Raw genomic sequence first — 27,798 nt, forward strand, 5'->3', positions numbered from 1 at the left:
ATAGTAAAAGCCTGTATGGGTGGGCTTGCAAGGCATATTAGGATATTCCATTATGATTTCAATAGAATATGAACAGCATGCATTAGCATAATTGCTGGCAAGTGGTTTCTGGCAGATATGTTTCCTGTCCTCCAGTCAAGAATGATTAGGTAGTCTACACTGAAGTCCTTTCATCTGTCACCAATATGTAACTGAAAAAAAAGCAGGAACTAAACAGGGTATTGTGATGGATTGTGTACCACACACTGGTATGGATAAGTGTTAACTGGAGCTCGAGAGCTCAATTAAGGTACTTTGCTCCATCTGGAGGGTAGGTCAGTCCCAGTTACTAGAACCTTGTGTGGATACAAATTTATACCCACGGATGCGGATATAAATCGGTATTCATGGAACCGCAGGGCTCTTCTGGAAACCGCAATGGTGAAAGGAGCAGAAGGTGGGGCTGCTGCTCTCAGGAGCCAGCACCCTGCACTGACAGCTCCAGCACGGCTGAACCGCTTTCAGCCACCAGGCTCACCGACAGCTGTCCCTGGTCATGCTCTTGTGTTCAAGCGGTGCACACGCCCCCAGACAGGAGATGCAGACAGCTATGTGAAAGGGATGGGGGCGGGGCTGTGGTGGTACAACCATGCCGGCGGAGCTGCCAACGTAGGGTGCTGGCTCCTGGGAGCAATAGCCCCACGTTCTGCTCCTTTCACTGTTGCAGTTCCTGAGAGAGCCCTGAGGTTCAGTGGATACTGATTTATATCCAAAGACATAAATTTGTATATGTGCAGGGCTCTACCAATTACTGATGGGGGAGGAGATGGGGATTAGTATAAAGACAGGAAGCTGTGGTAGAATAGGGCTGCAAGAAAACAGGCAGGTACTCTGCAGTTATTCTCTGGTGGCTTGTCCACACTTAGAACACTACAGCGGCAGAGCTGTACCGCTTGAGGTTAGACATGACCTACACTGATGGGAAGGATTCTCCTGCCAGCATTGGTAATCCACCTATAAATCCTATTGTAGACCTGGCCTAGGATCAAAGAGTGGAAAGAGCCAGAGGAGGGCAGAATGGTGTTTAAGTTTCTACTTTTCCTTTGGGATTTCGGTGAGGGGGATTCTGGCCCTGAAAGAAGGGTGAGCCCAGAGAGTTGCGGGGCTGAAGGCCTGAGAAAGGAATAAGTCCAAGGACAGAACAGCAAAGAGTTGGATGGAGGATTCCTTACTGCTGGATACAGGGTCACTGAGCTAGAATGTGGTGTAGTGGGACAGCCCAGGTTCCCTTACCAGCCACTGCTGAGCAGACATTAAGCCAGAGACGGGGGGAGGGATGATGGAAAGTCCTGAGAAAAGGTAGCGACAACCATGGGACCCAGAGTTGGGTCTGAAGACTTGATAAATTGCTCGACTGTTCTGTTACCATATGTAAGGGGGTGGCCACCTGTTCCTGCCCTGAAGGGCTTGAAATCAGCCCTGGGAGAGGGCTGGGACTGTGAGAGGGCTGCTGCTAGGAAAAGCAGCAATCCTCGGCTGACTGGGGAACCAGCCACAGATGTGGCCACACCCCAATCAGGGCCCAGCTGGCCCTTATAAGAGGGCAGTGGGCCAGGAGCACACAGATATTCTCTCTCTAGATGTGGAGAGGGATGGGTCTGGCTGCGAGGAGCTAAGCAGGGTACCAAGACTGGAGCAGGGCTGGGGGAAGACCAGAGCACTAGTCTAGAAACCCACAAGGCTGCAGGCCCTTGTTAAAGGCCAAATAAAAGTATTGCATTTGCAGAGGGCAGACCAAGAGCAGGCAGAAGTACCAGGTCGAAGCCCCCCTTGCCAGTGATGAGTGGCATTTACACTGCAGTCCGCCCCAGTGAACAGGGGCTAGATTGAGACTGGCAGTAGCCATAGACTGAGGTGAGGTGGGGATAGAGAGTGGGGGTTCCCCGGCGAGGGGAGACCCAGATCTGTGGAGATACTACCAGGGGGCAGCACCCCAGCCTGAAAGGGGCACCGGGGTCCAGGAGGGACTCAGGCCCAGCAGCAAGTGGGACACCGGCTTGCAGAGGGCACTCCAGAGGCTGGAGATGCTAATTCCCTGGACGACCAGCAGGAGGTGCCACAGGGGGGAATTCCGCCCCATTACACCATAGAAGAGGTGGACTTAAATCATCACCTGGCTGAAGAGCCAAATCACGGGAAGAGATGGACCACCAAAGGACCAGAGTGGCTACTGGCAAGGAATGCCAGAGTGGGAGAGAACTGCTACACCATTCCTGGTCATGAGGAGGTGCACTACTGATGAGTCCAACACTTTTACGGATATATATAGATGGGGAAATATATGAAAACTGACTTAATAATCAAGGAATGTAGCCATTACAGTCATACCTGTGAACCGTTGTTTGCCCAGAGAATCAGTCTCTGATGTAGGATTCGAGCTGAAGACAGTTGTATTAACTGAGGAAGACACAGTCACAATACAATTCTCAGAAAAGCATCAAATTACAATATAAAAATGACAACACCTCATATTTCATCTGCCATTCTAAATTACCTCTCTGTGGTGCATGCTCGGTGTCATTTTTGCCCTCTCCTAGTAGTCACCTGAACTTGGCTGTGATGGAAAATAAAAGCCTAGCTTCTCTGCCAAAACCAGGATAATCATTACCCAAATGACGACGAGCTCATTATTGCTGTTGAATCCAGCCCATACAGAATATCCACACTCCTCTTTCAAGCTCCAGCAAAACATCTTTTTACATCACATTGACTCTCCACCTTTTAACTCATAATCTCTACCAATTACTCCATAAGCACATTAGACTATTACATTGATTCAGTAGAGCTTCCACAATCAAAACGGCAAACATGGGCCAAATTCTGTCTTCCCAGCATGTAATTCCCATTAAAATCAATAAAAGTGAAGTGCAAGTATGCTGGAAGTCAGTGGAAGTACATGAAAAAGCAGAATAGGACCCATGAAGTTAATATTTCATAATTAAATATTAATTATGGCAAACACAATGGACCAAATTCTGCACTTAGATGCCAACTCTGGTTCCATCAAAGCATATGGCACCATGGCATTCACAAGTGGGAAATCATTCAAAGGTATATTTCAGCCTGATAAATCTGAAGAGGTTTGAATAAATATTTTATATTAAATTATATAAAATTAAGAAAAGCACTCTGCATCTATCTCTTTTTAATCTCAGGTCCCTAAATTATTTCAGCCTACACTAGTGCTTTATACAACTTTCCAAGTGAAGCAGCTCTTATTTTCCCAAACTCAGATGAGTTTAAAAACCAGATCTAGTGGCTTGTACCCATCTCATATTACTTATATGCAGGGGGGCTGGATTATCAGAGTAACTAGGTGGATATATACATCTTGTGGTTCCTCAACACAGTTCAAGTGGCCTCTGTAGTAAGTATCAAAAGTGTGTGAGGCATGTACAGACTTCTTGGAAGACAAAGGGCCTTATTCTGATCTCACATCGATGCAAATCAGGAGTAAGTCAGTTGAATTCAATGGGGTTACACTAGTGCAGAAGTGGTATAAGTGAGATCTTATATTAAATAGATAACATAAACACAAGTGTTTGGGGAAAGGATGCAACAAAAATTTAAGTGACTGATACAATCAAGTAGCTGAATTGCATGGAACTTTAATACAGGAGCTCCCTGAACTTTAGATAAAAACAAAGATAGAACAAAACTGCTCCTAACATGCTTACCATAGTCCTCTGGAGAAGCAGAAACTGTTGGCTTCTTTCTTGGTGTTTCCATCTTCAGGGATATGGTTGGTCCAGTAGATTTAGCTACAACAGTCGTGGGAGAAGGTGGAGCTCGTGACTTCAAGGCAATTCCTACGTGGAAGAAGGTACATGATGAGAGAGCTAAACTCAGTAACTGAGACTTGGACTCTTCCACTGTAATACTGTTTTTAAGTTCCTTTCACTTGCATACTCAACATCGTGGGCACATTACCAAGTCCATAGTATGAAGGAGGATTATGGATGTAAACAGAGACAACCAGCAAGGGTTGTCCTAATTACAGCTGAATTTACACAGCTGAACAATGGAACCCTAAAAAGTTTGTTACAGTATTTCCTAAGGCAGTTCTAAATCCATTCAAGACAAACAGCATGACTTTCATTAGTTCTGCCCAACATTTTGTACAATCTATAGCTGGGTAGGCTGGTTTTATTCTGGGCTGGACAGACTCTTTTTTATAGTAAGCAATATCGATCTTGAGAAGGTGTTGATGAGTAGCGCTGTTATTCTCCATTGAAAATAAATGACTAAATTACTTGCCATTTTTAATTATTTTAGATCATAGGATACTGTTTTTATTCTCTCCTGGTATTAGGGTGACCAGATGACAAAACTGAAATATCGGGACGCGGAGAGGAGTGGGGGGTGGTGGAGAAAAAAAAAAAAAGGCCGCCGCAGTTTCCCCACCCCGTCACCAGCTCGCCTCATCTCCATATCCCCCGGTAAGGGAAGGTGCCCAGCTGGTGCAATCCCGCGGGCAGCCCCAGAGTGGGAGCACTATGCCCCAGCCTCCCTGTCCTGCTTGGGTCCCTCAGGGGAACGAACGGGGCTGTCGCTGTCTCCGCCCCAGGGCTGGATTTCCCTACAGCCCGCCCTATGGGGTGGCGCACACATGGCGGGAGGTGAAGCCCCGTCAGAGTCCCCATGTGGGAAGTTGCTGCCACCCCATCCCCACCCATGGGCAAGTACAGGGAGCCGGTTCCCCAGGCCAGACCCGGGGCTGCCCCTGCAGGTACTGCTCCGCCCTCCTGGCGCTGCGCTCGACCAGGCCCCTTCTGCAGCTCCCGGTCCAGCCGCTCCCGGGCTCCCTTGCTCTGCTCCACCCCGCCTGGGACACACCCCCCCACAGTCCCTCTCCGGCCCACCCGTGTCTCTGGCCCATGCCCCCGCGCCACCAACCTGGCCCCTGCCTGCTCCGCGCTGCCCCCAGACCCATCGCGCTGCCCCGCAGGCTACAGGGCTAGAGCAGTCTCCGCGCTGCACTCCTGGCCCCAGTCATGGCCCAAGTGCAACTTAGGGATGCCCAGGCTGCTGCACATGGAGGGGCGTCTCCTCCCCAGGTCTGGCTAGGGATCCAATGGGACAGTTGGGGGGGAGGCTGGGGGCAGGGATTTGGGGAGGGATCCAATGGGGGAAGGAAGGGGCGGAGTCGGGGCAAGACAAGAGCCCCTCCAGGCTCCGCCTGTGTGCTGGAGTGAAGGGCAAAATTTCTTGTTTGTCCCGTGTCCCTACCGAACATCGGTCGAGATGCGGGACAAACAAGCAAATATCAGGACAGTCCCAATAAAATCGAAACGTCTGGGCACCCTACCTGGTATCAATTAAATGATGAAGACAAGTATTTGAAGAGGTGGATGGTATGTGGCAAAATATTTCTACAGTAGAACGTCAGAGGTACAAACACCAGAATTACAACCTGACCAGTCAACCACACACCTCATTTGGAATCAGAAATATGCAACCATGCAGCAGCAAAGACCCCCCCCCACACACCCCCAAAAGGCAATACAGTACAGTGCTAAACATATACTACAAAAAAAGGGGGGGGGAACAATATTTTTCTTCTGCATCGTAAAGTTTCAAATCTGTATTAAGTCAATGTTCATCTGTAAACTTTTGAAAGAACAACCATAACATTTTCTTCATAGTTATGAACATTTCAGAGTTATGAACAACCTCCATTCCTGAGGTGTTTGTAACTCTGCGGTTCTAAAGTAGTCTGTTTTCAAAAAGTAAGTGGAAGTCCAAAATTACATTTGAAAAAGGTCAGATATTTTGTAACAAATACTGCATGGCAAATCTCAAAGAGTTCAAATACTATATAATTTAGGCCTGCTCCCTGCTTATCATGACACTAGAGATAGCCAATATTTTTCACACAAAACATTTTTTTGTTGATAAATGAAGATTTTCCAACATTGAAACATTTTGTAAATTCATACCAATTTTGCCAAATTTACAGTAAAAACAAAAAAAACCAAATCCCCCAAAAGAAACATTTCACTTTTTTTTGGTTCAAAATGATTTCATTTCAAAACTTTCTATAATTTTATAAACACACTGTAATATTCTATACCTTGGGGGAGCATTTGGAGCCCCCATAATCCTCATTTTTATATAATCATGATCTTACATATAAAGCATGCCTTGTAAGGTATCAGGGGAAAGGTTATGATCTACTAAAAGTCATTTCTCTATCCATACATGTATATCATTAATGCATATGAAGTTATGAGAATTGTGTTGTATGGTTGTCACTAAAACATGCTGTAATCAGCCAGCTACTAGCTCCTAGAGGCAACAGCAAGGAAAGTAACCAACACTTGAGCAGGGTATCAATCCATCCATCAACAAGTATTGTCCAGCAAGGGAGCTACAATGCAATGACTCACGAGCATGAGGTCTCACTGGGGGAATTGTTCAACCTTGCCTGGAGACTAGGCAATGCATCTAGACATGCTTGGACTTGTGTTCCCCAAGCACATGGGACTGAGCTTATAAAACAGACACAGTGGCTATATGCTGTGCCTTTTTTCCTGCCCCTACCTATGCTGCAAGGAACAAAGACACTGAGAAGAAGATTGAAGACTCCAACTAAGGATGAAATCTGTATACTATGGACTGCAATATCCAGTGTGGTGAGAAAAACTGTTTAGTCTAGTTGTTGCCCAGTCTTATGGGGTTGAGAGTTTACACTGCGTGCTTATATTTTATTTCTTTTGGTAACTAACTCTGACTTTTTGCCTATCACTTAAAATCTACCTTTTATAGTCAATAAATTTGTGTAACAGTTTATCTTTACTAGTGAGTTTTTATGAAGTGTGTGGTAAATCTGCTCAGGTTTTGCAAAGGCTGATGTATATCCACTTTCCATTGATGAAGTGGTGAGTCAATTAATAAATTTGCATTGCCCATCTTGAGCAGGGTAAGATGGTATATTCCTGAGGTACAGTGCTGGGAGCTGGAGGGATTGGTCTCTGATGCCTTTTTCTGTGTGATTCATGAGTGGCTCTGGGAGTATTCATGCAATATAGCTGGGTGTGGGGTCTCCATATGCAGTTGTGCTGAGTTATAACAGCACCTGGAGAGGTTTGCTGCTGATTACTAGCAAGGCATTGTGAGAGAGCCCAGGCTAGAGAAAGTTAAGGGGGCGAAGCGGTCCCACAGTCCCAGGCTGCACCCCAGGGATCCTGTCGCACACACATTAAAAAAATGCTCTAAATAGAAACCTAACTCTTCATTCAACCCAAAACAAAATTTACTTTGACTTTTCAATTTGCCAAAAATTAAATAAAAAAATTTCAATTTGATCTGAAACACAATTTATTTTTTATTTTTCTGAATTGTGAAATATCTGTTATTTGCCCAGCTCTGTATGATACACAAGAACATCACTTCCAAACAGACAGTGGCTTTGGTCAATCAGACGTAAGGACAGAAATGGAAATTCCAGTAAGGCTTTCATTCTTGCCATCAAATTTCAGGATGTTTATAGAAATCTTTTACGTCCTTTTCGGAGATTTTGAATGGCTAAGCAATAACTCTTCCCATAACACTCAGCTTGTATATAATATGTTACTAATAAGAATTTCCAATGGTGGTACAAGAAAGAACTATGGGACAAAATTATGAAAGGGAAAATCAATGCATAATTAATTAAGGCTGTGGAATAGTCTCTGAAGAGAATTGGTAGAAGCTTCATGATTTGGGACATTTAAAACTAACTGGAAAAAACATTAGGAAATGTATGATGGAAGAAAATCCTGGCCCTGAGAGACGGCCTGGATGAGCTAATTGGTTTATTTTGTCTTTAAAGTCCAGGATTCTATGATAGTTACTAGCTAATATGTAAATTGGCCCTTAAGTTGTGGGAAAAGAGGATGAAAATATGAAACACTGGTAGATGTATCAGAGATCTAATGAAGAAAAGTGCAAATGTGGAGTAACTCTTGGATATGAGAGAAGTCTCTCCAGATTTACACTAGTTCATTGGTGCCCAAACTTTTCCTGTCATGCCCCCACTTACCAGCAATGGAATCTATCTGCACTCTCCTCCATTACTGCACAATCAAGGTTTCCTCAGCAGAGGAGCTTGGGCTGAAGGGATGGGGGAGGAGCTGGGGCTGGAGGCAGAGAGGGAATGAGGGAAGAGCTGGGCTGGGGGTGGACCATAGGGTAGATTGGAGCTGTGTATGGGGACAGAGCTGGGTTGAGCGCAGAGTGAGTCTGGGTGGTGCTCCCTCCCTGTGCTCCTTGTGGGGGCTGGCCAGGGCCTCACCATGCGGTCCACGAATGTTCCTCTGTTGCCCCCCGCCAGGAAGGCATACCCCACAGTTTGGGGACCACTGCACTAGTGTAACAATGAGCAGAACTTGGACCAAATTCATCCCTGGTCTGAGTCCATTAAATCAATGGACTCATACGAAGAATGAAACTGCCCCAACATGTTCCAATTACAACATAAATTTAAAAATATATTAATCAACTAACAGCATTAACTCACACCTGGAACTACTGTCATGTCAAAGGGGAAAACAGGCCCACAACATTTCATGTGCATTTGTTCTTGTGCGTAGTAAAAGGAGAAACAGGTAATGCAATAGTTTGATGCAATACCAACGTTTCAATACTGGAGACCTGGGGCAAACTGGTTAATGACTCCACAAAGTGAGTTCCTCTGCTGAATACAGTGCCCGGCGCACACCAGCTTGCACAACTGGCAATCTCTAACCAGGGCTGGCTTTAGACCTATTCCGCCAATTCCCCCGAATTGGGCCCCGTGCCTAAGAGCGCTCCATGCCCAGCGAGAATCCCTTCCCTGGCTAGAGGCGCCTTTTTGCTCACCTGGCGGCGCTCCAGGTCTTCAGCAGTGGGTCCTTCGCTTGCTCTGGGTCTTCGGCGGCGGGTCCTTCAGTGTCACCGAAGACCTAGAGCGAGTGAAGGACCCGCTGCCGAAGTGCTGCTGCAGACTCGGAGCACCACCCACTGAGTACAAGCCCTATGTGGTTTTTTTACATTTTTTTTAAGTCATCCCTGCCAGGGCCCCGCCGAAACTGTTCGAATTGGGCCCCGCACTTCCTAAAGCTGACCCTGTATCTATCCTAGAATTAACATCAGAAGCCAAAACTGAGGTGAATTTGAAGATCTGACTGGGATACATTTGCATCACATTTGCCTGCCTCTAGTCAGACCTAGCAGCCTTTCACACTCATGAGTAGTTACATCCACACAAAAAGTAATAGGCATGAATCAATATATCAGACCCTGGAAATAACAATGAAGCTTGAGCCATTCTTAATTTCTTTCTTTTATTTATAAACCAGTGACCTATTACAAACATAACCCAGGTTTTCATTTAACACAATTTTGCAGTAAGTCACAAAACCACAGAACTAAACCTAATGTTGTCTGTAGTAATGGATTTTATTTCAATAAAATCAAACTTTTAAAAAATGCAAATATTTGTGATATGTGCTTCAGTTTAACATAAGAAGTATTTCTGCAGTTTGGTCTAAACAGAATTAGAGAATTGCAATACAGTTATTGGATGCAGACTCAAGATTGTCTAATAATGCATAGTACAGGTGAGTCTCATCTTACGCGCATTTAACATGCATAAATTCAGCTTTGCGCGGTCATCAAAAAAACCCTACAACAATTTAAATACTGTAAATACTGTACCTGTACTGTGGGCGACTCCACCCGTCATTACACTCAATGTAATTTTGACTATACGCGATTTTTGCCTCACGCGCTGACAGCGGAACATAACTCCAGCGTAAGATGAGACTCGCCTGTATTATTATTCTTTTAGAATAATAAATCATGAAATACAGTTTTGCTTGGAAGTAGTTATATAAAGTTCAGTAACTATCTTCATATTTTGTCTGACTTTATATTTTATTGTGGGTATGGGCCATCCTGATTACCACTACAAATGTTTTTTTTCTCTCACTGATAATAGCCCACCTTAACTGATTACCCGTATTATAGTTAGTATGGCAACACCCATTTTTTCATGTCCTCTGCGTATATATATCTTACTACTGTATTTTCCATTGCATACATCCGATGAAGTGGATTTTAGCCCACAAAAGCTTATGCCCAAATACATTTGTTAGTTTCTAAGGTGCCACAAGGACTCCTGTTCTTTTTATATCAACAGGAATACTGGAATCACAAAAGGATTATTAATACTAGAGCAGACAATCCGTCTTATGAGTCTGATTTCCTGCCTCCAGTAGTAGCAGGAAACAACTCAGCTGCAATTTTCAAAGCAGAGCAGAGGATTTAGCCACACACTTTTCATTAATTTTCAGTAGATGTGTGGTTAAACCCACTGAACTGCTTTGCAAACCTCAACCCTGATTTTTTATGGGTCGAATTCCACTGAAAATTCTGTAATGCTGCATATGTTGGACACCATTTTTCCCTTCCTGATTCTTACAGATAATCAGTTACAGATATATCCTGAGGCATGATGTTTTATTACATCTTTCTGAGGCATGCATGTGATAACTGTAAATGCCATTATTGGTCATAAAGTTATCTACTTTAACGCTTTTAAAATGAAATATTGACTTAACTTGCATCACTCCATTATGCTTTCAGCTGCACCAGTAGGATTGATTATACTGAAATCTGGTTAGAGAAGGAACTGGACTTGTGTGTGAAGGCAAAAGAGCATTAGACATGCTCATCTCAGGAGGGTAGCTTAAGTGCAAGTCACATTCAGCCTGTGCTTCATCAGATCCAGCCTTTGTATGCATAAAACAGATATCCAAGGAAATTCAAGTGGGAACCTTGCAGAACTTGCCTTAGCTAACAAAAATGGACCTGACCCTGTGATGCTCTGACTGTGCTCAATTCAACAGGGGTTAAGGCTATTCAGCACATCACAGCAACCAAAAGCATTAAAACTGAAAATGAAAATGAAAAGGTTGAAATACCTGCACTCCCTGGTTTACCAGTCACTGTGTTTGGAGGCAATGGTTTTCTTCGCACTTGTGTGGGCTTGGCAGGAGCTAAGGGAGGATGCCGACGGCCAGGTGCTGTAGCTACTGTATAAATATTACAAGACAGTACTGTTAACTCTTTAACCACAAACCATGTAATCAGAAAGAGAAACAGGGCTAACAGCTTTATTTTGACTTCACAAACAAAATTTTATGGCATGTGCTTCAGCATTCGGAAGAGCAGAAGCACAGAAAGGGAGATCCTGAACCAAGTTACATATTGACCTTAAATTCTCTGCAGGAAAAGTGCATGCCTGCAGGATCAAACCATGCCTTCATCAAAGCAAGGCAGCCAAGACAGTTCATTTGAACCGCTCCTTTCTTTGACAGGTTACACAAATGCTTCAGAGATTCATTTAGTGTACACAGTTATTTTTGTCAAGAAGAACATTCCTGTAGGCACAACTGGATATTTTTTCTTCCAAAGGATAACCACCAGCTGAGAACATTTGGAATTCTGCAATTAATTGTCCTATTCCCAAATCCCATCAATATTGTATTTTTTTTTTTTTTTTACTACCTTGCATCTCTGCCATGACAAAGCTGGAATCACCCAAAAATACTAAATGACTATTTTATTTTTAATAAATTTTAAGGAAGACTTAAATAGTTTAGTTATGGAACAGGTACAGCATGGGCAGTGCAAACTTCCCTAAACTGAATGGCCAATATGGCTCGATTTTGTAAGCCCTGTTTCTCTTTTTTTACAAGCAAATTAATTGCCAGTGTTCTATCTCGGGAGTATGAACACACCACAGTTTATAATTAATTTAGGAGGCTTTTATTTGCACACATTCTTTGAAGTTTTAACATCAGACAGGATTCAAAAGGAAAAGCCTTTCAAAAACATCAGTAAGAGCATAAAAGTAAATTCATGCACAGCTTCAGAGAGATGCTTTTTTTTTTTCAGATTAAATGCTAGTGAACAGAAACGCCAAAGTAGCAGTTAATATGGGTTCTTATAATAAAGGCAGAATGATACCATGTATATATTACTTTTCATTAAAAGAATGCAATTCCTAATAAGCTTACTGGAATACAATTAGCTAGATAAAAAGTAATTTGCTGGGTGGGCCACAAAAAACTCAATTAAAGCATGAACAGAGTGATTATTATTTTGACAATATGAATGCTTTAAAAAATATAGAAAGTTCATGGGAATTTAATTCTTGTGAAAATTGCCAAATTGACAGCCCTGGACAGATACAGCACACACAGAGGAAGTGCAGGCTTCCTCGTACTGCCTTTCTAATTGTCCTCAACCTTAGCCTGTAGTGTGTATCCTTATGGGTTAGATGGTAATTTAGTCTCATGTAGACCCATTTCATCCTTGGGTCTCTCTTGAGACATCCAACAAGAGTGCCAATCAGTACCAGCTGTGATGGTGTTTTTGTAATGTGGCTTCTTGACCACACAGCTTGCCAAACACCCATCAAATGGTAACAATGTTTGGCCCCCAGCAACCTGGGCTGGATATGAACTGATGATCTAAAAGTGTAAATTTCTTTATTCTATCACCAGTCTCCTGAGCCACGAGGACACATTTTTCTGATGAGAAATGAGAGATCCTATTTTATTTACTTCAGCAGACATAATATGTTTTGTTTTGTTTTTTTATCATCTAAAAAGGCAATTTTATCACTAACCTCATTTGTGAGGAACTGTGACATAAGTCTTCATAATTAATCTTACCAGAATCTGGCTTCTTCCTTGTAATATCGGATTCCAGCGATATATTTGAGCCCATGAGAAAGTTGGTAAAATTCTGAACTGTTTCTTTGTCACATGCAAAATAAAAGAAAATAAAGTAAATGTATACATGACAAAACACACACACAAAACTCATTTTCAAACTCTAGATAAAACAAACATGATCCTCAGAACATACACCTATCATTCATTGTTATTACATTTATTGAACCTCAAAGTGTGCTAGTTGCTTTCTAGTGCAAGGAAGAAGATATTGGCTCTGGCCCCAAAGAGATGGCAATTTAATTTTAGACACAGCGCAAAAAAGGGGGCAACAAGCGGTAGAAAGGGGTAGTGAGAGCAAGGGCTGGGTAACAGCAGTGAGATTCCATGGTTACTCAAGAAAAGCTAGGGTCCAACACGATAGAGAAAAAGCTTGTTTCCTTTTTCAATACATAAATTAAATGTGCTGACTCTTGTAGGGGATCAGCTCTTTTTTCCTCCTAAAAAGACTATCTGTTCATCCCCAATATGGAATCGCTGGAGATACACTGAACCAAACACAGATCATATTTGGACTACTGAAGGCAAAATGTGGGTAAAATTCAGTTTGGATATAAAGGACTGCCCTACTTACAAGTAATGTAAAGAGATTTAAAAAAAAAACACGAAGTTGAGTGGCACTACAAAGATCAACATAAATATTCTTGGTACATACTTATTTTTGGAGTAACTGTTTTACATATTGACAATTAAGACACATGTAGACTAATCTTAATATGCATTCCCCTAACAAAATGAAGGTACATTTACATATCCCATTGGCTGCACAATGGCTAATGTTGGTAAAATGAGATAGAGGACATTCACTGCAATTTTGTCACATTTGTGGACAATCCATCTGAATAGTTCTCCTTAATGTGCCCAGTATGTTATGTTAAAAACAATTAATCAACAAACAACAAAGTTTTATCACACTTTACTTTCCAAATGACTCAGAACATTGTGTACTTAAACTTAATTTGGATAACATGTCAAAGAAGTCAACTAAATTAATATAGCACAGTATCTGAAAATGAAAACCACAGTCGAATAACTATCAATTTCAAATTCAATTCCAACATGCCCATGACATTAAAAACAGATTTTATAAATTTAACAGCTATCAGTAAGATTGTTTAAGTGTTAGATGTACTGTTCCAACAGTATAAATTGGATAATTTTTTTAAGTAACTTCTTATTCACTGATCACCATTTATGAACCTAATCTTGGCAAAACTCTGACTGGCTTCAGTGGAAACAGGATCTGACCTTAAAACTAATCCTGAGACGTTTTCTGATTACTTATCAAGCTGAACAGCAGCAGACTGGTTCCAGTTAAGTCTTCTAGGCAATCTTATGGCAGCTGTCTTGGGTGGCCACTGTAGCGCTATAGTAACCAGGACAGGTACAGTCTTGCTGAGCATGTGATGATAAACCCAAGCCAAAATGATCCCAAAGTCATCAGTTATCATTACAGATGGGACCTGTCATAAAGCAGCTGCTCCAGAGACAGGCTGTGGTATGACAAACCCACGCGCTTCAGTTTCCCCTCAGTCCAGCCTTAAAAAGAGCACAGTCTCACTCACTGTCCAGTTAAAGTCCCACCAGGGGGCATAATTTATGCATGGTACACACAATATTCTGTAGAATACGTGTGGGAAAACCATTCTCCCAGTTCCCACAGTGAAACATAGAAAAACACAGTGACTTCCATTCCCCTACCAAGGACATTACTTCAGGTCACCCACTCATGAGTTCACCAGAACTCTGTTCCCAGTTCCTTTCTGCCCTGGGTTCCAAGGCCCCAGTCTCTAGACCATCCACCTGAGCATGACTGGTCTCATGAGTTTTCTACCAAATACAATGCAATGACTCAGGTCTTTTCAGCCTCCTGGCTCTGGCTTTCCAGATCATGAAGATCATCATGCTAGCCCCTCCTAGCCCTCGGTCCTTTTCAACCTCCCAGCACAGGCTTTCTGTCTCAGGAAGGTCAACCGGCTAGCCTCTCCACTGGGCTCTTACCTTTTAGCCCTTTACAGCCTCCCTGCATTGGCCCTCCAGTTTGGTAAAGTCAGCAGACTAGCACCTCTGGCAGTCTCCTTCCCTGCATTCCTTTCAGCTTCCCTGTCTCTCCTGGCTAGCTGTCACTTGCCCTTTAAGTCTGCTCTCAGGCAGTTTTTCAGATCTCCCACTCACCCAGTCTCCTTCCCTGCATTCCTTTCAGCTTCCCTGTCTCTCCTGGCTAGCTGTCACTTGCCCTTTAAGTCTGCTCTCAGGCAGTTTTCCAGATCTCCCACTCACCCAGTCTCCTCCCCTCTAGGGCTCAGGTGCCCTCTTTTAAGCGCAATTAGAAGGAAGCTAATCAGTCACAGGTATACTGGACCCTGCTCCCTCTTAAAGGGACCAAACAGGCCCAAGCCACAACATTCAAATCTGGAGCTGGGCGTGCTTCAAAATTTGGGAGGATGTTTGGATGTAGGATTCTGATTTGGACCCATATCTCATAATGATTATCTTTTCAAAGTACCTTTAACAGCTCTGTATTCTCTTATGATGTTTACTAATAACAGAATGCTTAGCTCCACTGACTCCTTGCTGAAACCAATGTGAAACTGCAAACCTCCATGATTTCAATGCAAAATAATATATCAGACCAGGATTCCACCCCAGTTTTTCCCTAAATTTAGAAGAAGAAATGATGGTGGTTACTTGACTTCAGTGGAACTACGTTGATTTATATCAGCCATGGATCTGGCACTCTTACTAGAGAACATAAGAATAGCCATACTGAGTCAGATTAAAGGTCCATCTAGCCTAGTATTCTGTTTTCTTACAGGGTCAAATGCTAGATGCTTCAGAGGGAACAGGGTAATTATCGAGTGATTCATCCCACACAGATTAATTTGCTCCATTTTCACTGCTACTTCCCTTTCAACAGCATCTTCTGCTATTTTTACGCATGTATGTATGTAGTGACAGGGTCAGGCCAGAGGGCTACAGGAGAGTGATCGAAAGTAGACACATTAGCCCCAGATTAAGCAGGTCCCTGTTCCCCGAGTAAGATAATGGGCTGTTCCAGAACAATCAGAAAGTTGCTGGAACCAATTATGGCAGGCAGGCTAATTAAGACACCTGGAGCCAATTAAGAAGCTACTAGAATCAATTAGGACAGGCAGGCTAATCTGGGCACCTGGTTTAAAAAGGACCTGACCTCACTTCAGTCAGCAAGGTGCGTGTGAGTAGCTGGGAGCAAGAGGTGTGCAAGGAGCTGAGAGTGAGAAGGCTTACGGCTGGAGGACTGAGGAGTACAAGCATCACCAAGCATCAGGAGGAAGGTCCTGGGGTGAGGATAAAGGTGTTGGGAGGAGGCCATGGGGAAGTAGCCCAGGGAGTTGTAGCTGTCACAGGAAACACTGCAGATAGCTGCTATCCACAGGGCCCTGAGCTGGAACCTGGAGTAGAGGGTAGGCCTGGGTTTGCCCCAAACCTCCAACTCCCTATTTGATACAAGAGGAGTTGACCTGGACTATGGGTCCCACCGGAGGGGAAGGTCCCTGGCCTGTCCCCTGACCCACTAGGTGGGTCAGCAGAGACTGCGGGGATTGTTCTCCTCCCTTTCCCCAAGCTGGCCAGTGATGAGGTTAGCTAAGTGAATGGCAGGTTTGAGCCACTGGCAAAAGTAGCCAAACTGAGAGCAAATCCGCCAATAAGTGGAGGACCCACCAAGGCAAAGGAGCAACTTTGTCACAATATATATAAAAAGATAATGCAACATTTTATTGGATAAAATAAAATTCTGTGCTTTCAGGCTAAAAAGACCCTTCTTCATAACACTTGTTGTCAAGAACTAATATGATTATAAATATCTTCTGCTAATGTATATGGTGTTTGGTAAAAATGCAGGAAACAGTAACAAATCCAGTCTCAGCAAAAACCACTGCAATTTTCTCCACTGTCTAATCTTAGCCACTACTTTAGGGTGAAATTCATCCCTATGCAGAGGGGCAACACAAGGTCTGTGTACCACTTAAGCACTTTTTGAAGAAGCAGAGAGAACTGTCGTGGAGGAAGCAGTGGCACTGGAATGGGGGTGTGAGACCAGAGGTCACAAGGAATTGTAGGAGGAGACTCTTCTGAGGAGAAAGAAGAGCAGCTGCCAGGAGAGTTAGAAGAACAATATATTCATCTTCAGTTCTCCAGTGTGTTTCATTAAGAATGACCCCACCTGACTTCAGTCCTCTACATTGAATCACACTGCCACTCAGTCACCTACCGATCCACAAACTGGAAATGGCTCAAACCAAAACCCTGAATCCAACTGACTCTGAACTTCAGGAAGTTCAAAATCCAGAACTGGGTTTTGTGTTCTCAGGCCTGTTTCCCCTGCAAGTATAGAGTATGGTTACATCTGAGAGTGACTGAGCCAAATAGAATTCTTCTGGGTACTCCCACTCCTGCATGCCTCCATCCTTACCTCCCAAAAAGGATTTAGTGACTAAAAAAATATAAGTTGACCCTCAGTGTTGGTTAGTCATCCCTAATTTTCAATAAAAAACTTGCAAGGTACGACTGGATGTGATCTATTCAGCCAATATCCATACTTTCCACTGGTTGGCTTTCCTGTTTAGTTCTTGAAAAATCCTGTCTCCATCCTCAAGTTCTCACCTGCTTTCTCATCTTCTGCCAGTGGGTTTCTGGGTAGTTTGAACTAAAAAAGCAACTTCACAATCTCAGAATTTCAGTATTTGAGGTTAATAAAACTAACATTTACTGACAATATCTCCAAAGAAAACTCTTGTTCGTTGCCCAAACAGAAGGTAGATCTGTTACTCTCTTGAGATTCCACTGGTTTTCAGAGTGCTCATTACTTTCTGGTTATATTAGATATCTAAAGTCATACTCACACACAGCATAATTTTACTCTTAGACAATTAACAAATGATGCATTTCATTTCCCAAATTAACTGATATATATATACACACACACACATATTCCCCAGTATTTAAATTTCTGGCTGACCTACTGAACCTCCTGTAAATTATCATTATTTAGGGAATTAGACATCCAGTAATCCTCACACCTAGGAAGGTATGATTTCTCTCAAATTCTGTTTTAGTTATAAAAGGAGATAGGTTTGGACAATGCATATTCTTTAGATTTCAAAGCACTCTACAAAGATAGCTCAGAATTATTACTCCCATTTTACAGATAGGGAAACTGGAGCTCTGAAGTGTCAAGTGACTCACCCACGGTCACACAATGAATCAGTGACAGAGCTGGGATAAGAACCCAGGTCTCTTAATTCCTAGTCTGGTATCCTGTCACAGAACTGCATTGCCTCTCAAAGCCACCCTATATAACTGATATGATTGCAGTCTACTTTCAGATTTATAGCACTGAAATAACTCTTTACATGATATATGTTAACTAACTCTCACACAGCAGAGGACTCAAAATGGCGTTACAGGTCAGGCATGAGATCCATTGATGGGTCTGTGTGCAAGCATCCCTAGAGGGTGCGGGGCCAGGACAAATCAGCCCCTACCGGCTTGGGAGCCCCGCTTTGCATCGGTGACTGGGCAGAGTCCCAGTTGTGTGGGACAGCAGCCAAGACCCTGGTTGCATGGGGGGGACTGCAGCATACCCTGCATGCCTAGTTCCCTCACCTATGTCTTCCAGGACCAACTATGCTGGGCAATCGCACCGGCCCATGGGGCCCCCCAAAGAGCAGGGCCTGGAGCGGTTGCCCCGATTTGCCCTACCCAAGGAATGTCTCTGTCTGTGTGAGTAAAGATCACACAGTTCAATATCTGTCTGAAACAGAAAAATATGCTGCACACCATGAGAACTAGGGGAATTATGTTCTAGTTTACTATGCTATCCCAGAGCTAAATAATCAATACAATATGTAGGCACACTGACAAAACCATTGAACTGCCCACTATGCCAAACACAGCTAAATTAGGTAATCTTGAAGAAAACAAGCCGATTTTATATGACATCTTATATGGTATTTAATTAGGCAGTATGGAAAAACAAATCCAGGGTTTCCGGGAGAAAGGCGAACAGAGCCACAACACTGGCACGGTTGTTCTGTTTTCCCTGTTGCCTGATTAAATGGAGTTCAAAGTTGCAAGTCAGTGTGGTTTTGTTCATTACTTCAAGGATTTAGTGGTATTTGGACTACCCAACACCATGCTGTTTATCATGGTATCTGTCAGTCTAGTGTAATGGTTTATCAGGAGAATTTCTTCTCAGCACATTCACCTTTTGAATAGGGATGTGTGTGGCTGACAATATTTGCGTGTGTGTTTATATTTTTCTCTGACTTTAATCATGCCTCCTGGAAACACTCATGCAACCTGGAATAACACAATATCTAGCATCCCCCACCCCAATAGCAGAAATACCACAAGACCACCAAATCTCACTTTATTTTCACAACATAAATGGCTTTTGCCAGCAGATGGGGTGGGGTGAGTTTATGAAATGACTAACTAAACTACCTAAACTCTTGAGTCCTGCAGAGCCTGAGCACACAGCTCTAGTTTTAAAGGCGGGGAAAAAAGGGCAGCACATACAGAGGCAGGCCATTCAGTTCCTGCACAAGGAGAATGCTATTTTGTAGGAGAGTTGTTGAAAACAACAAACATACCATGCTAGTACATTGTGCAGAGCTTTAAATTGCCAAGATCAAATAAATATAAATGAGGCATTAAGAAAACCACTTTTTCCATTATGACACAAATTTTGTAGGTTAAGAAAAATAAGCAGGGAATCAAATTTAAAGAAAATTATAGAAAATGTTGCCTCACATTAGGAAAAGAATTAAAAAGAAGTTATTCAAAAGGATGCTGTCTGGGTCCCATTTCCACAGTCAATTTAACACCTAGCACCAGAGCCAAGAATGCAATCAGCCAAAAGACCGAAAAAAGCCAGCCAGGAAGCCAGCAGTCTCATATGCTGCTGCTGGAAAAACACATTCCACAGGTTAGCATCTGGATCCTCCAGCTGCCAAGCACACTCTGCATGGGGCAGCATATCTTGGCACTGATGCCACAGGTCAATGAGAAAGAAGAACTGGAGCACAGTCCAAGAACACTACCAGCAAGGAAGGAGAAAGAAGAGCCCAGCTGGTATTAGAAAGACAGACTAGCCAGGGTTCTTCAGTAACCGCACTGTTGTTCAGGGGAGAAAAATTATGCAATGTCTAAAGGCTTTATAAAGTACTGTACAAGCCCTCCATTTAAACATCCATCATTTAGGCCTTGACTGGCACTACCAGAATAACTATTGTAGCCTCAATGTTGCACATTTAAATTCACTGGCTTATAGAATACTTAAATAGTACTTTGAAAACAGAGTTAATATAGCAAACAATATTAAATACATAAAACTGCTAAATTTATATTACTGATTTAATTCGCTTTTGTCCATATTTGTCTGAAGGACACAAAAGGTGACCTCAGCTAAGGCTAGATATTTAGAGGAGAAATGGAAAATTACAACAGGGTCATAGAATCAATAAAAGGGAATTTAATGGAGGAATCTGCTCAACATCTTAGATGTCTATACACAAATGCAAGCAGCATGAGGAGTAAATAGGAAGAACTGGAAATCTTGGTACACAAAATAAACTATGACTTAATTAGCATGACTGAGACTTGGTGGGGTAAATCTCATGACTGAAATATTGGTAGAGGGGTATAGTTTGTTCAGGAAGGATAGGCAGGGAGGAGGTGCTTGCATTATACATCAAGAATATATATTCTTGTTCTGAGATCCACAAAAAACGGAGAGGCAGACTAGTTGAAAGTCTCCGCGTAAAGATAAAAGGGAAAGAAAAACAGGATGATGTCATGGAAGAGGTATACTACAGACAACCAAATCAAGAGAAGGAGGTGGATGAGGCATTTCTAGAATGAATAGTAGTAATGGGGGACTTTAACTACCCAGACATCTGTTGGAAAAGTAATACGGCAAAACATAATTGCTGTTAAGTTCTTAGATTGTAGCAGGGACAGCTTCTTGTTTCAGAAGGTGGAGGAAGTAACCAGGGGGTAGCATTTTAGGTTTAACTTAACAAGGAGGGATTGGTACAAATCTGAAGGTAGAAAGCAATGTGGCTGACAGTAATTCTGAAATGATAGGTTTCATGTTTTTAAGGAAAAGAAAGACTAAGAGCAGCATAATAAGGATAATGGACTTTAAAAAAGCAGACTTTAACAAACTCAGAGAACTGGTAGATAAGGTCCCATAGGAAGAAAATCTAAGGGAAAAAGGCATTCAGGAGAGCTGGCAGTTTCTAAAAGAGACAATACTAAGGGCCGAATTGCAAATTATCCCAATGTGAAGGAAAAAAGGAATAATAGGGGCCAAAATGGCTCCATCAGCAGCAATTTAATGACCTAAAATAAAAAAGGAATCCTACAAGATGTAGAAACATGGACAAATTGCTATGGATGAATACAAAAGAACAGCACAAGAATGCTGGGACAAAATCAAAAAGGCTAAGGCACGAAATGAGTCACACCTAACAAGGGACATAAAGCACAATAAGAAGAGGTCCTACACATACAATTAGCAGCAAGAAAAAAATGAAGAAAAGAGCAGGTCCATCACTTTGTTGGGAAGGAGAGCTAATAACAGATGACAGCAAGCAGCCTCTAAGGTGTCTAATCCTTAATTTGCTTCAATGTTCACTAAAGAGGTTAATTATGACCAGATGCATAACATAATTGATAAGAACAAGCAAGGAAGGAATGAATACAAGCCAGATTAGGAAAAGAACAGACTGAAGAATATTTAGATGAGTTATATGTATCTAAGTTGGCAGGGCCTGATGAAATTTAACCCAGGGTATTTAAGAAACTAGCTGAACCAATCTAGGAACTGTTAAGAATTATCTTTGAGAACTCCTGGAGGTCAGGTGAGGTCCCAGAAGACTACAGAAGGGCAAACATAGTACCTATCTTTATAAAAGGGAGCAAAGAGGACCCAGGGAATTATAGACCAGTCAGCCAAACTTCAATACCTGGAAGTTCTGCGCTGCATCCGAGGGTGCTAAAGGAGTTGGCAGATGTGATTGCAGAGCCATTAGCCATTATCTTTGAAAACTCATGGCGATAGCGGGAGGTCCCGGATGACTGGAAAAAGGCTAATGTAGTGCCCATATTCTAAAAAGGGAAGGAGGATCTGGGGAACTACAGGCCAGTCAGCCTCACTTCAGTCCCTGGAAAAATCATGGAGCAGGTCCTCAAGGAATCAATTCTGAAGCACTTAGAGGAGAGGAAAGTGATCAGGAAGAGTCAGCATGGATTAACCAAGGGCAAGTCATGCCTGACTAACCTAATCGCCTTCTATGATGAGATAACTGGGTCTGTGGATGAGGGGAAAGCAGTGGATGCATTATTACTTGACTTTAGCAAAGCTTTTGATATGGTCACCCACAGTATTCTTACCAGCAAGTTAATGAAGTATGGGCTGGATGAATGGACTATAAAGTGGATAGAAAGCTGGCTACATCGTCGGGCTCAACGGGTAGTGATCAACAGCTCCATGTCTAGTTGGCAGCCGGTATCAAGTGGAATGCCCCAAGGTTCAGTCCTGGGGCAGGTTTTGTTCAATATCTTCATTAATGATCTAGAGAATGACGTGGACTGCACTCTTAGCTAGTTTGCAGATGACACTAAACTGGGAGGAGTGGTAGATACGCTGGAGGGTAGGGACAGGATACAGAGGGACCTAGACAAATTAGAGGATTGAGCCAAAAGAAATCTGATGAGGTTCAACAAGGACAAGTGCAGAGCCCTGCACTTAGGGCAGAAGAATCCTAGGCACTGCTACAGACTAGGGACCAAATGGCTAGGAAGCAGTTCTGCANGGAGAGGCTCAGGGAACAGAGATTGTTTAGTCTGCAGAAGAGAAGAATGAGGGGGGATTTGATAGCTGCTTTCAACTACCTGAAAGGGGGTTCCAAAGAGGATGGATCTAGACCAGGCGTTGGCAACCTCTGGCACGTGGCTCTGGTAAGCACCCTGGCAGGCCGGGCCAGTTTGTTTACCTGCTGTGTTTGCAGGTTCGACTGATCGCAGCTCCCACTGGCTGCGGTTCACCTCTCTGGGCCAATAGGGGTGGTGGGAAGCGGTGGCCAGCACATCCCGCAGCCCACTCCCGTTCCCACAGCTCCCATTGCCCTGGGACGGCGAACCACAGCCAGTGGGAGCCGCGATCGACCAAACCTGTTGGTGCGACAGGTAATCAAACTGGCCCGGCCCACGAGGGTGCTAACCCTGGCGCTGCATGCCAGAGGTTGCCGACCCCTGATCTAGACGTTCTCAGTGGTAGCAGATGACAGAACAAGGAATAAAGTTCTCAAGTTGCAGTGGGGGAGGTGTTAGGTTCGATATTAGGAAAAACTTTTTCACTAAGAGGGTGGTGAAGCACTGGAATGGGTTACCTAGGGAGGTGGTGGAATCTCCTTCCTTAGAGGTTTTTAAGGTCAGGCTTGACAAAGCCCTGGCCTGGATGATTTAGTTGGGGATTGGTCCTGCTTTGAGCAGGGGGTTGGACTAGATGACCTTGTGAAGTCCTTTCCAACTCTGATATTCTATGATTCTATGATACTGGAACAAATGATTAAATAATCAATTTGTTAAAACTCTTAGGTTAATAGGGTGATAAGTAACAGCTTTGTCAAGACCTATCATGCCAAAACAATCTAATTTCCTTTTGGCCTAGTGGATGGAGGGAAGATGTAGACATGATATATCGTGATTTTTGTAAGGCTTTTGACACAGTTCCACATGACATTTTCATACAGAAACTAGGGAAATGTAGTCTAAATTAAATTGCTATAAGGTAGGTGCACAAATGGTTGAAAAACTGCATTCAGATAGTAGCTAATCATTATCATCATCATCAGTGACATTTCCTTTTGAGTTACAAGAGGACATTCCAAGTACCAGTTAAGACTGAAACAACTACAGTAATATGATTAAATGACTGAGGGCGGTGGTGGTTCATGAAACTGTTTTCTTATCATACCCTTAGAGTGGTAGGGAACTTGATCCCAGCTTGGAACCCCACGACTGTAATTGTACTGTGGTTCTTGTTAACATCCAGTTAGTTCAATTTGAAGCTATAAATGGACCATATATAAAACAGTAGTGAATATATATATGTATATTCTTTTTATAGTGATGCTCAGTCATGATAGGCATAAACTAAGCACCATAACATGATCAGAAAACGGTAAATGAATTATAGTATTCCAGTTAGAGAATTCACTCCCATAACTAAGTAAAACTTGGTAAAACATGAATTCAGAGAAAGCTAGATGGATTGAACAGGTACACTCCTGGCTTTTTACTGATACACTCAAAAATATTGCAGAGAAAGCATATCTGTAAGTATTACCTGTTGGTGTCCCACCCCATCTCATCACTCCAGCAGTTTTTGTTCTACCAGGTCCCGGTGTTGTCTTGTTTAGTGCTGAAGAGACAATAATACTAAATTGCTCAGACAGTTTTTATTTAAAAAAAGAAAACACTGATAGCCAGGCCACTGCAAACTGAACTCCCTATTGGTTAGAGAGGAAATGATGTAATATTATGTCTTATGCATTTGATTTTTAAAAAAAACACTCTATTTTAGTCCCTAAATTGGGTCTTCAAAAACCATTTTATCTGAATGTATGCAAACATTTTTTAAAAACAGAAACTACCAAGAGGGTATGGTTGCAGAATCCAACAGCTGCAGAATTTGATGGCACAATACAAGCTCTCATTGAACAAATAACAAAAAATTATGTGAGCAAAGTCCCAACTGCTCTCACAAAACTGTGGAACATGTTGAAAATTGAAGTTCTAGGGTAATTTAAAAAAATTTAAAACCGAGATTTGTATTAAATTTAACATCAACAAGGACCACAGAAGAAATAATGTACTGTTTCTATTACTCATTTGCATATTTAATTCAATAAAAATTTTGGTCTTTGAATTTACTTGAAGATGCTGCAGAGATTTTAGTGAACCATATTGTGCCACTAATTCTTAAGCAAAACTCTGCATTTATTTATTTCAACAGTGAATTCTGCTTCAAAATCAGTGTTGTGAAATGGCTCAACGTGTCACAGAAGTTAGCATAATGCACTGCAGAAATTGAGAGTCTGACATGATATGTAAACTGAATTTATCAGAGAATACGGGAGCCCTGGTTACTACTGTTGGTTAAGAAGCATTATAAGGTACTTTCTAGATTATGCTATGCATTAGCTGTGTCAACAGCTTCTGTACAAGTTGGAAATAATGAAACATCTTTTTCAGATGGAAAAAAATTAGAAACCAGCTCTTCGAAAGTTTATCTGATTCAAAAAAATTCTCAATAAAATAGATAAAATCAGCAATGGAAAGACTACATCAATAGACCTACTCAATAGAAAAGAAAATACTAACCACTTCACAGCAGTATTTAAAAGATACAGCTAAAAGTAAGTGAAGCTGATTAAATAAGGATATTTTAAAAGAATATTTAATTACCAGGTCTGGTCTGTGGCTTAACAAATATCTTGGGTCTTGCAGAAGTGAGACGCACTTTATTTGGGGCTGAAAGAGACACACTGAAGTTTAAGTGCCAGGGTTGAAGGAATAGCAATAATCAAGGGAGACAGACCTGTTAGTGCACTGAAGCAAAATGAGCATGTGCCAATTCTGGAATTTTCAACATATTAATTTAGCTGCACACTGAAAGCCTGTGCTAGTTTGTTTAGGACTCAGAAGTTAACTGTAGCCAGTCCGTAGAGTCTGGCTGGCTACATTCATGCTTAGTTTTAAGAGAAGACATCAATTATTTTACACTCAGTTACACAATTGAGTATGGATAAGGAATCAGTTCTGCAGTGCATTTGTGGCCTTAAGAAATTTAACTAGCTTCTGTAAAAAAAACAGAGAGTTAAGTATTCCAGATAAAGGTGTGAAAGTTTTCAGCATCACTCAAGAGACGACATCTGCAAGCAAAATGAAGAAATTCAAAGCAATGAGAGCATGGGCTGGTGAAATGCAGTGACAGCATCAAGTTTAAAAATGTGAAGTGTTGGCCATTACCCAGAGTTGCCTCTGTTTTGCCAAATGGTTTTGATATTTTAGGTTTAATGGTTTCTGTATGAATCACATAGGAAGCTGTAAACATAAAACAGAAATTAGTAACAACTGAGTTAGTTACTATCATCTTACACCCAAAATACAGTCTAATAGGCTCTACAGTTCTTTGCACCATAAGCAGAGTTTGTCATTTGGCTGCTGAACTTAGTAGCCATTCTGCGTTAGCAACACCGTATAATAGTTTTGTAAGAGTCTAAATGAAGAATAAAATCTTATTCATATGAAACTACAGAGGAAACGTTTAAGCAGACAGAATGTCATTGCTCAACTTGGAAAAACTGTTAGAGGCCTAGATCAGATTATCACATCTGAAAGATGGCTGAGTATATTAATACTTTGCGCTTCTGTAACACTATTCATCTGAGAAACAGAACACAAAGTAGTATCATAAATGCATTAAACTTCATATGATCACTTTGAGACAGATGATAGATTTTGATTAAATATACTTTATTTCTGTACAAAGTAAATGCTCCATGGAGGAAATATCAACTTTCATGTTAGGAATATTCCCCCACAAGATTTGGGAAAAACCAGACAGATTTTCTTAAATTTGTTTTTAAAAACAGCAACATTCTCTGCAAGTTTCATGTACTTGACTAAAAACATGGAATGAGATGAAATTCTGAAAGTTGGTTTCTAAAATTCCCTGTATTCATTGTCTGAAATATGCACTCAGCTATCTTTTTGTGTTTTCTCAATCAATAAGGTGGCCCTTATGCACAGGTAACTCCCACTGAGGTTCACAGGAGCTATGCGTATGGAGGGCTATATAGTCATGAAAAAGGGGGAAGTCATGATTAATCTGGCTAATTTTAATTATTTAAACTCTATCCCACAGAATTCCAATGAAAAGTATCACATGGTAAATAACGTCTTTCTTAGTCTTGTAGACTTCTTCAAGATGTGTAGTCCCTATTTCCACTCCACTGTGAGGCATGCATGTGCTCCATGTGTCTGAGACCAGAAGATTTTTCGCCTGTGTCTTTCTCTGCCTCATGCTCTGAACTGAGAACATAAGAGGTGGTGCAGACTGACTGCATCCCTAGTTCCTTCTCCACCATGAATCATGTGCAAAGGAACCAAAGGAGGGCAGGTAGTGGAATACATATAAAGACAACATATCTCGAAGCACTCCAAGATGTAGAGTGTCATGGCTTCAGTCCTCAGAGAAGTCCAATCTACAGTAGAGGATTTTCCATTTGAAGACAATAGTCTGTTCAGGGAGAAGGCTGATAATTCATTACACTCATTGAAGGACTCAAAGGCAACCCTCTGCTCTCTGGGGATCTACACTCCAGTGCCATGGAGGAAATACCACAGGCCTCAATGGTATAAGCAGTGACTGGCACCTCACCCCTTTTATCTTTAGAGGGGCTATGAACCACCATGGGAATGACAGAGGGTGCAGCAGAGCAAGCAAACATTCTCCCCTCTTCCTCCATCCAACCCCAACCTGCTGCTGAGAAACACTTTTGACAGGACCAAATCATTCCAGATGCCATGTCTTTCTTATCAGAGTGATAATCCCTATGTGTATTCCACTGTGGGTGATTGACAAGCAGTATTCATTGAGGGGGGTGCAGAGGACCTCTGTGGTACCAATGATTGGAAGACTGCTGAGCTGGAAGATGCATTAGTTGTCGAAACTTAGATCTGCACATGTCTCTCACGAAGATGTCTCTCATGGACAGAACCCCATGTTGCTGCTTTACAGATATCAGTAAGGGGACCATTGCAAAATGAGGGTATCAAAGCAGCCTTGGCCCTAGCTGAATGGGTTCTCACATCTAGGGGGAGGATGACCGTTAACTCACAACACAGCATAAGGCAGCTTCATATCCACTTTGAAAGT

General features: G+C 42.2%; 1 protein-coding gene across 15 annotated transcripts in view; it reads right to left on the reverse strand.

Annotated features, from left to right (window-relative positions):
* The window catches only part of ABI3BP (ABI family member 3 binding protein), a 304,680-nt gene that overhangs the window by 41,839 nt on the left and 235,043 nt on the right, over nucleotides 1-27,798 (reverse strand). For 13 of the 15 annotated variants that reach the window (XM_075072439.1, XM_075072438.1, XM_075072445.1 and 10 more), the window contains 7 exons: nucleotides 25,887-25,961; nucleotides 25,323-25,388; nucleotides 24,202-24,276; nucleotides 12,744-12,827; nucleotides 10,986-11,096; nucleotides 3,717-3,848; nucleotides 2,368-2,436 (listed from right to left, as the gene is read on the reverse strand). In XM_075072439.1, the coding sequence (XP_074928540.1) occupies nucleotides 2,368-2,436; nucleotides 3,717-3,848; nucleotides 10,986-11,096; nucleotides 12,744-12,827; nucleotides 24,202-24,276; nucleotides 25,323-25,388; nucleotides 25,887-25,961 (612 nt within the window). The remainder of the gene's footprint in view (nucleotides 1-2,367; nucleotides 2,437-3,716; nucleotides 3,849-10,985; nucleotides 11,097-12,743; nucleotides 12,828-24,201; nucleotides 24,277-25,322; nucleotides 25,389-25,886; nucleotides 25,962-27,798) is intronic. The other 2 variants (XM_075072447.1, XM_075072450.1) reach the window with 2 other exon arrangements.

Source organism: Chelonoidis abingdonii, chromosome 1 (assembly GCF_003597395.2).
Source record: "Chelonoidis abingdonii isolate Lonesome George chromosome 1, CheloAbing_2.0, whole genome shotgun sequence".
Lineage (NCBI taxonomy): Eukaryota > Metazoa > Chordata > Testudines > Testudinidae > Chelonoidis > Chelonoidis abingdonii.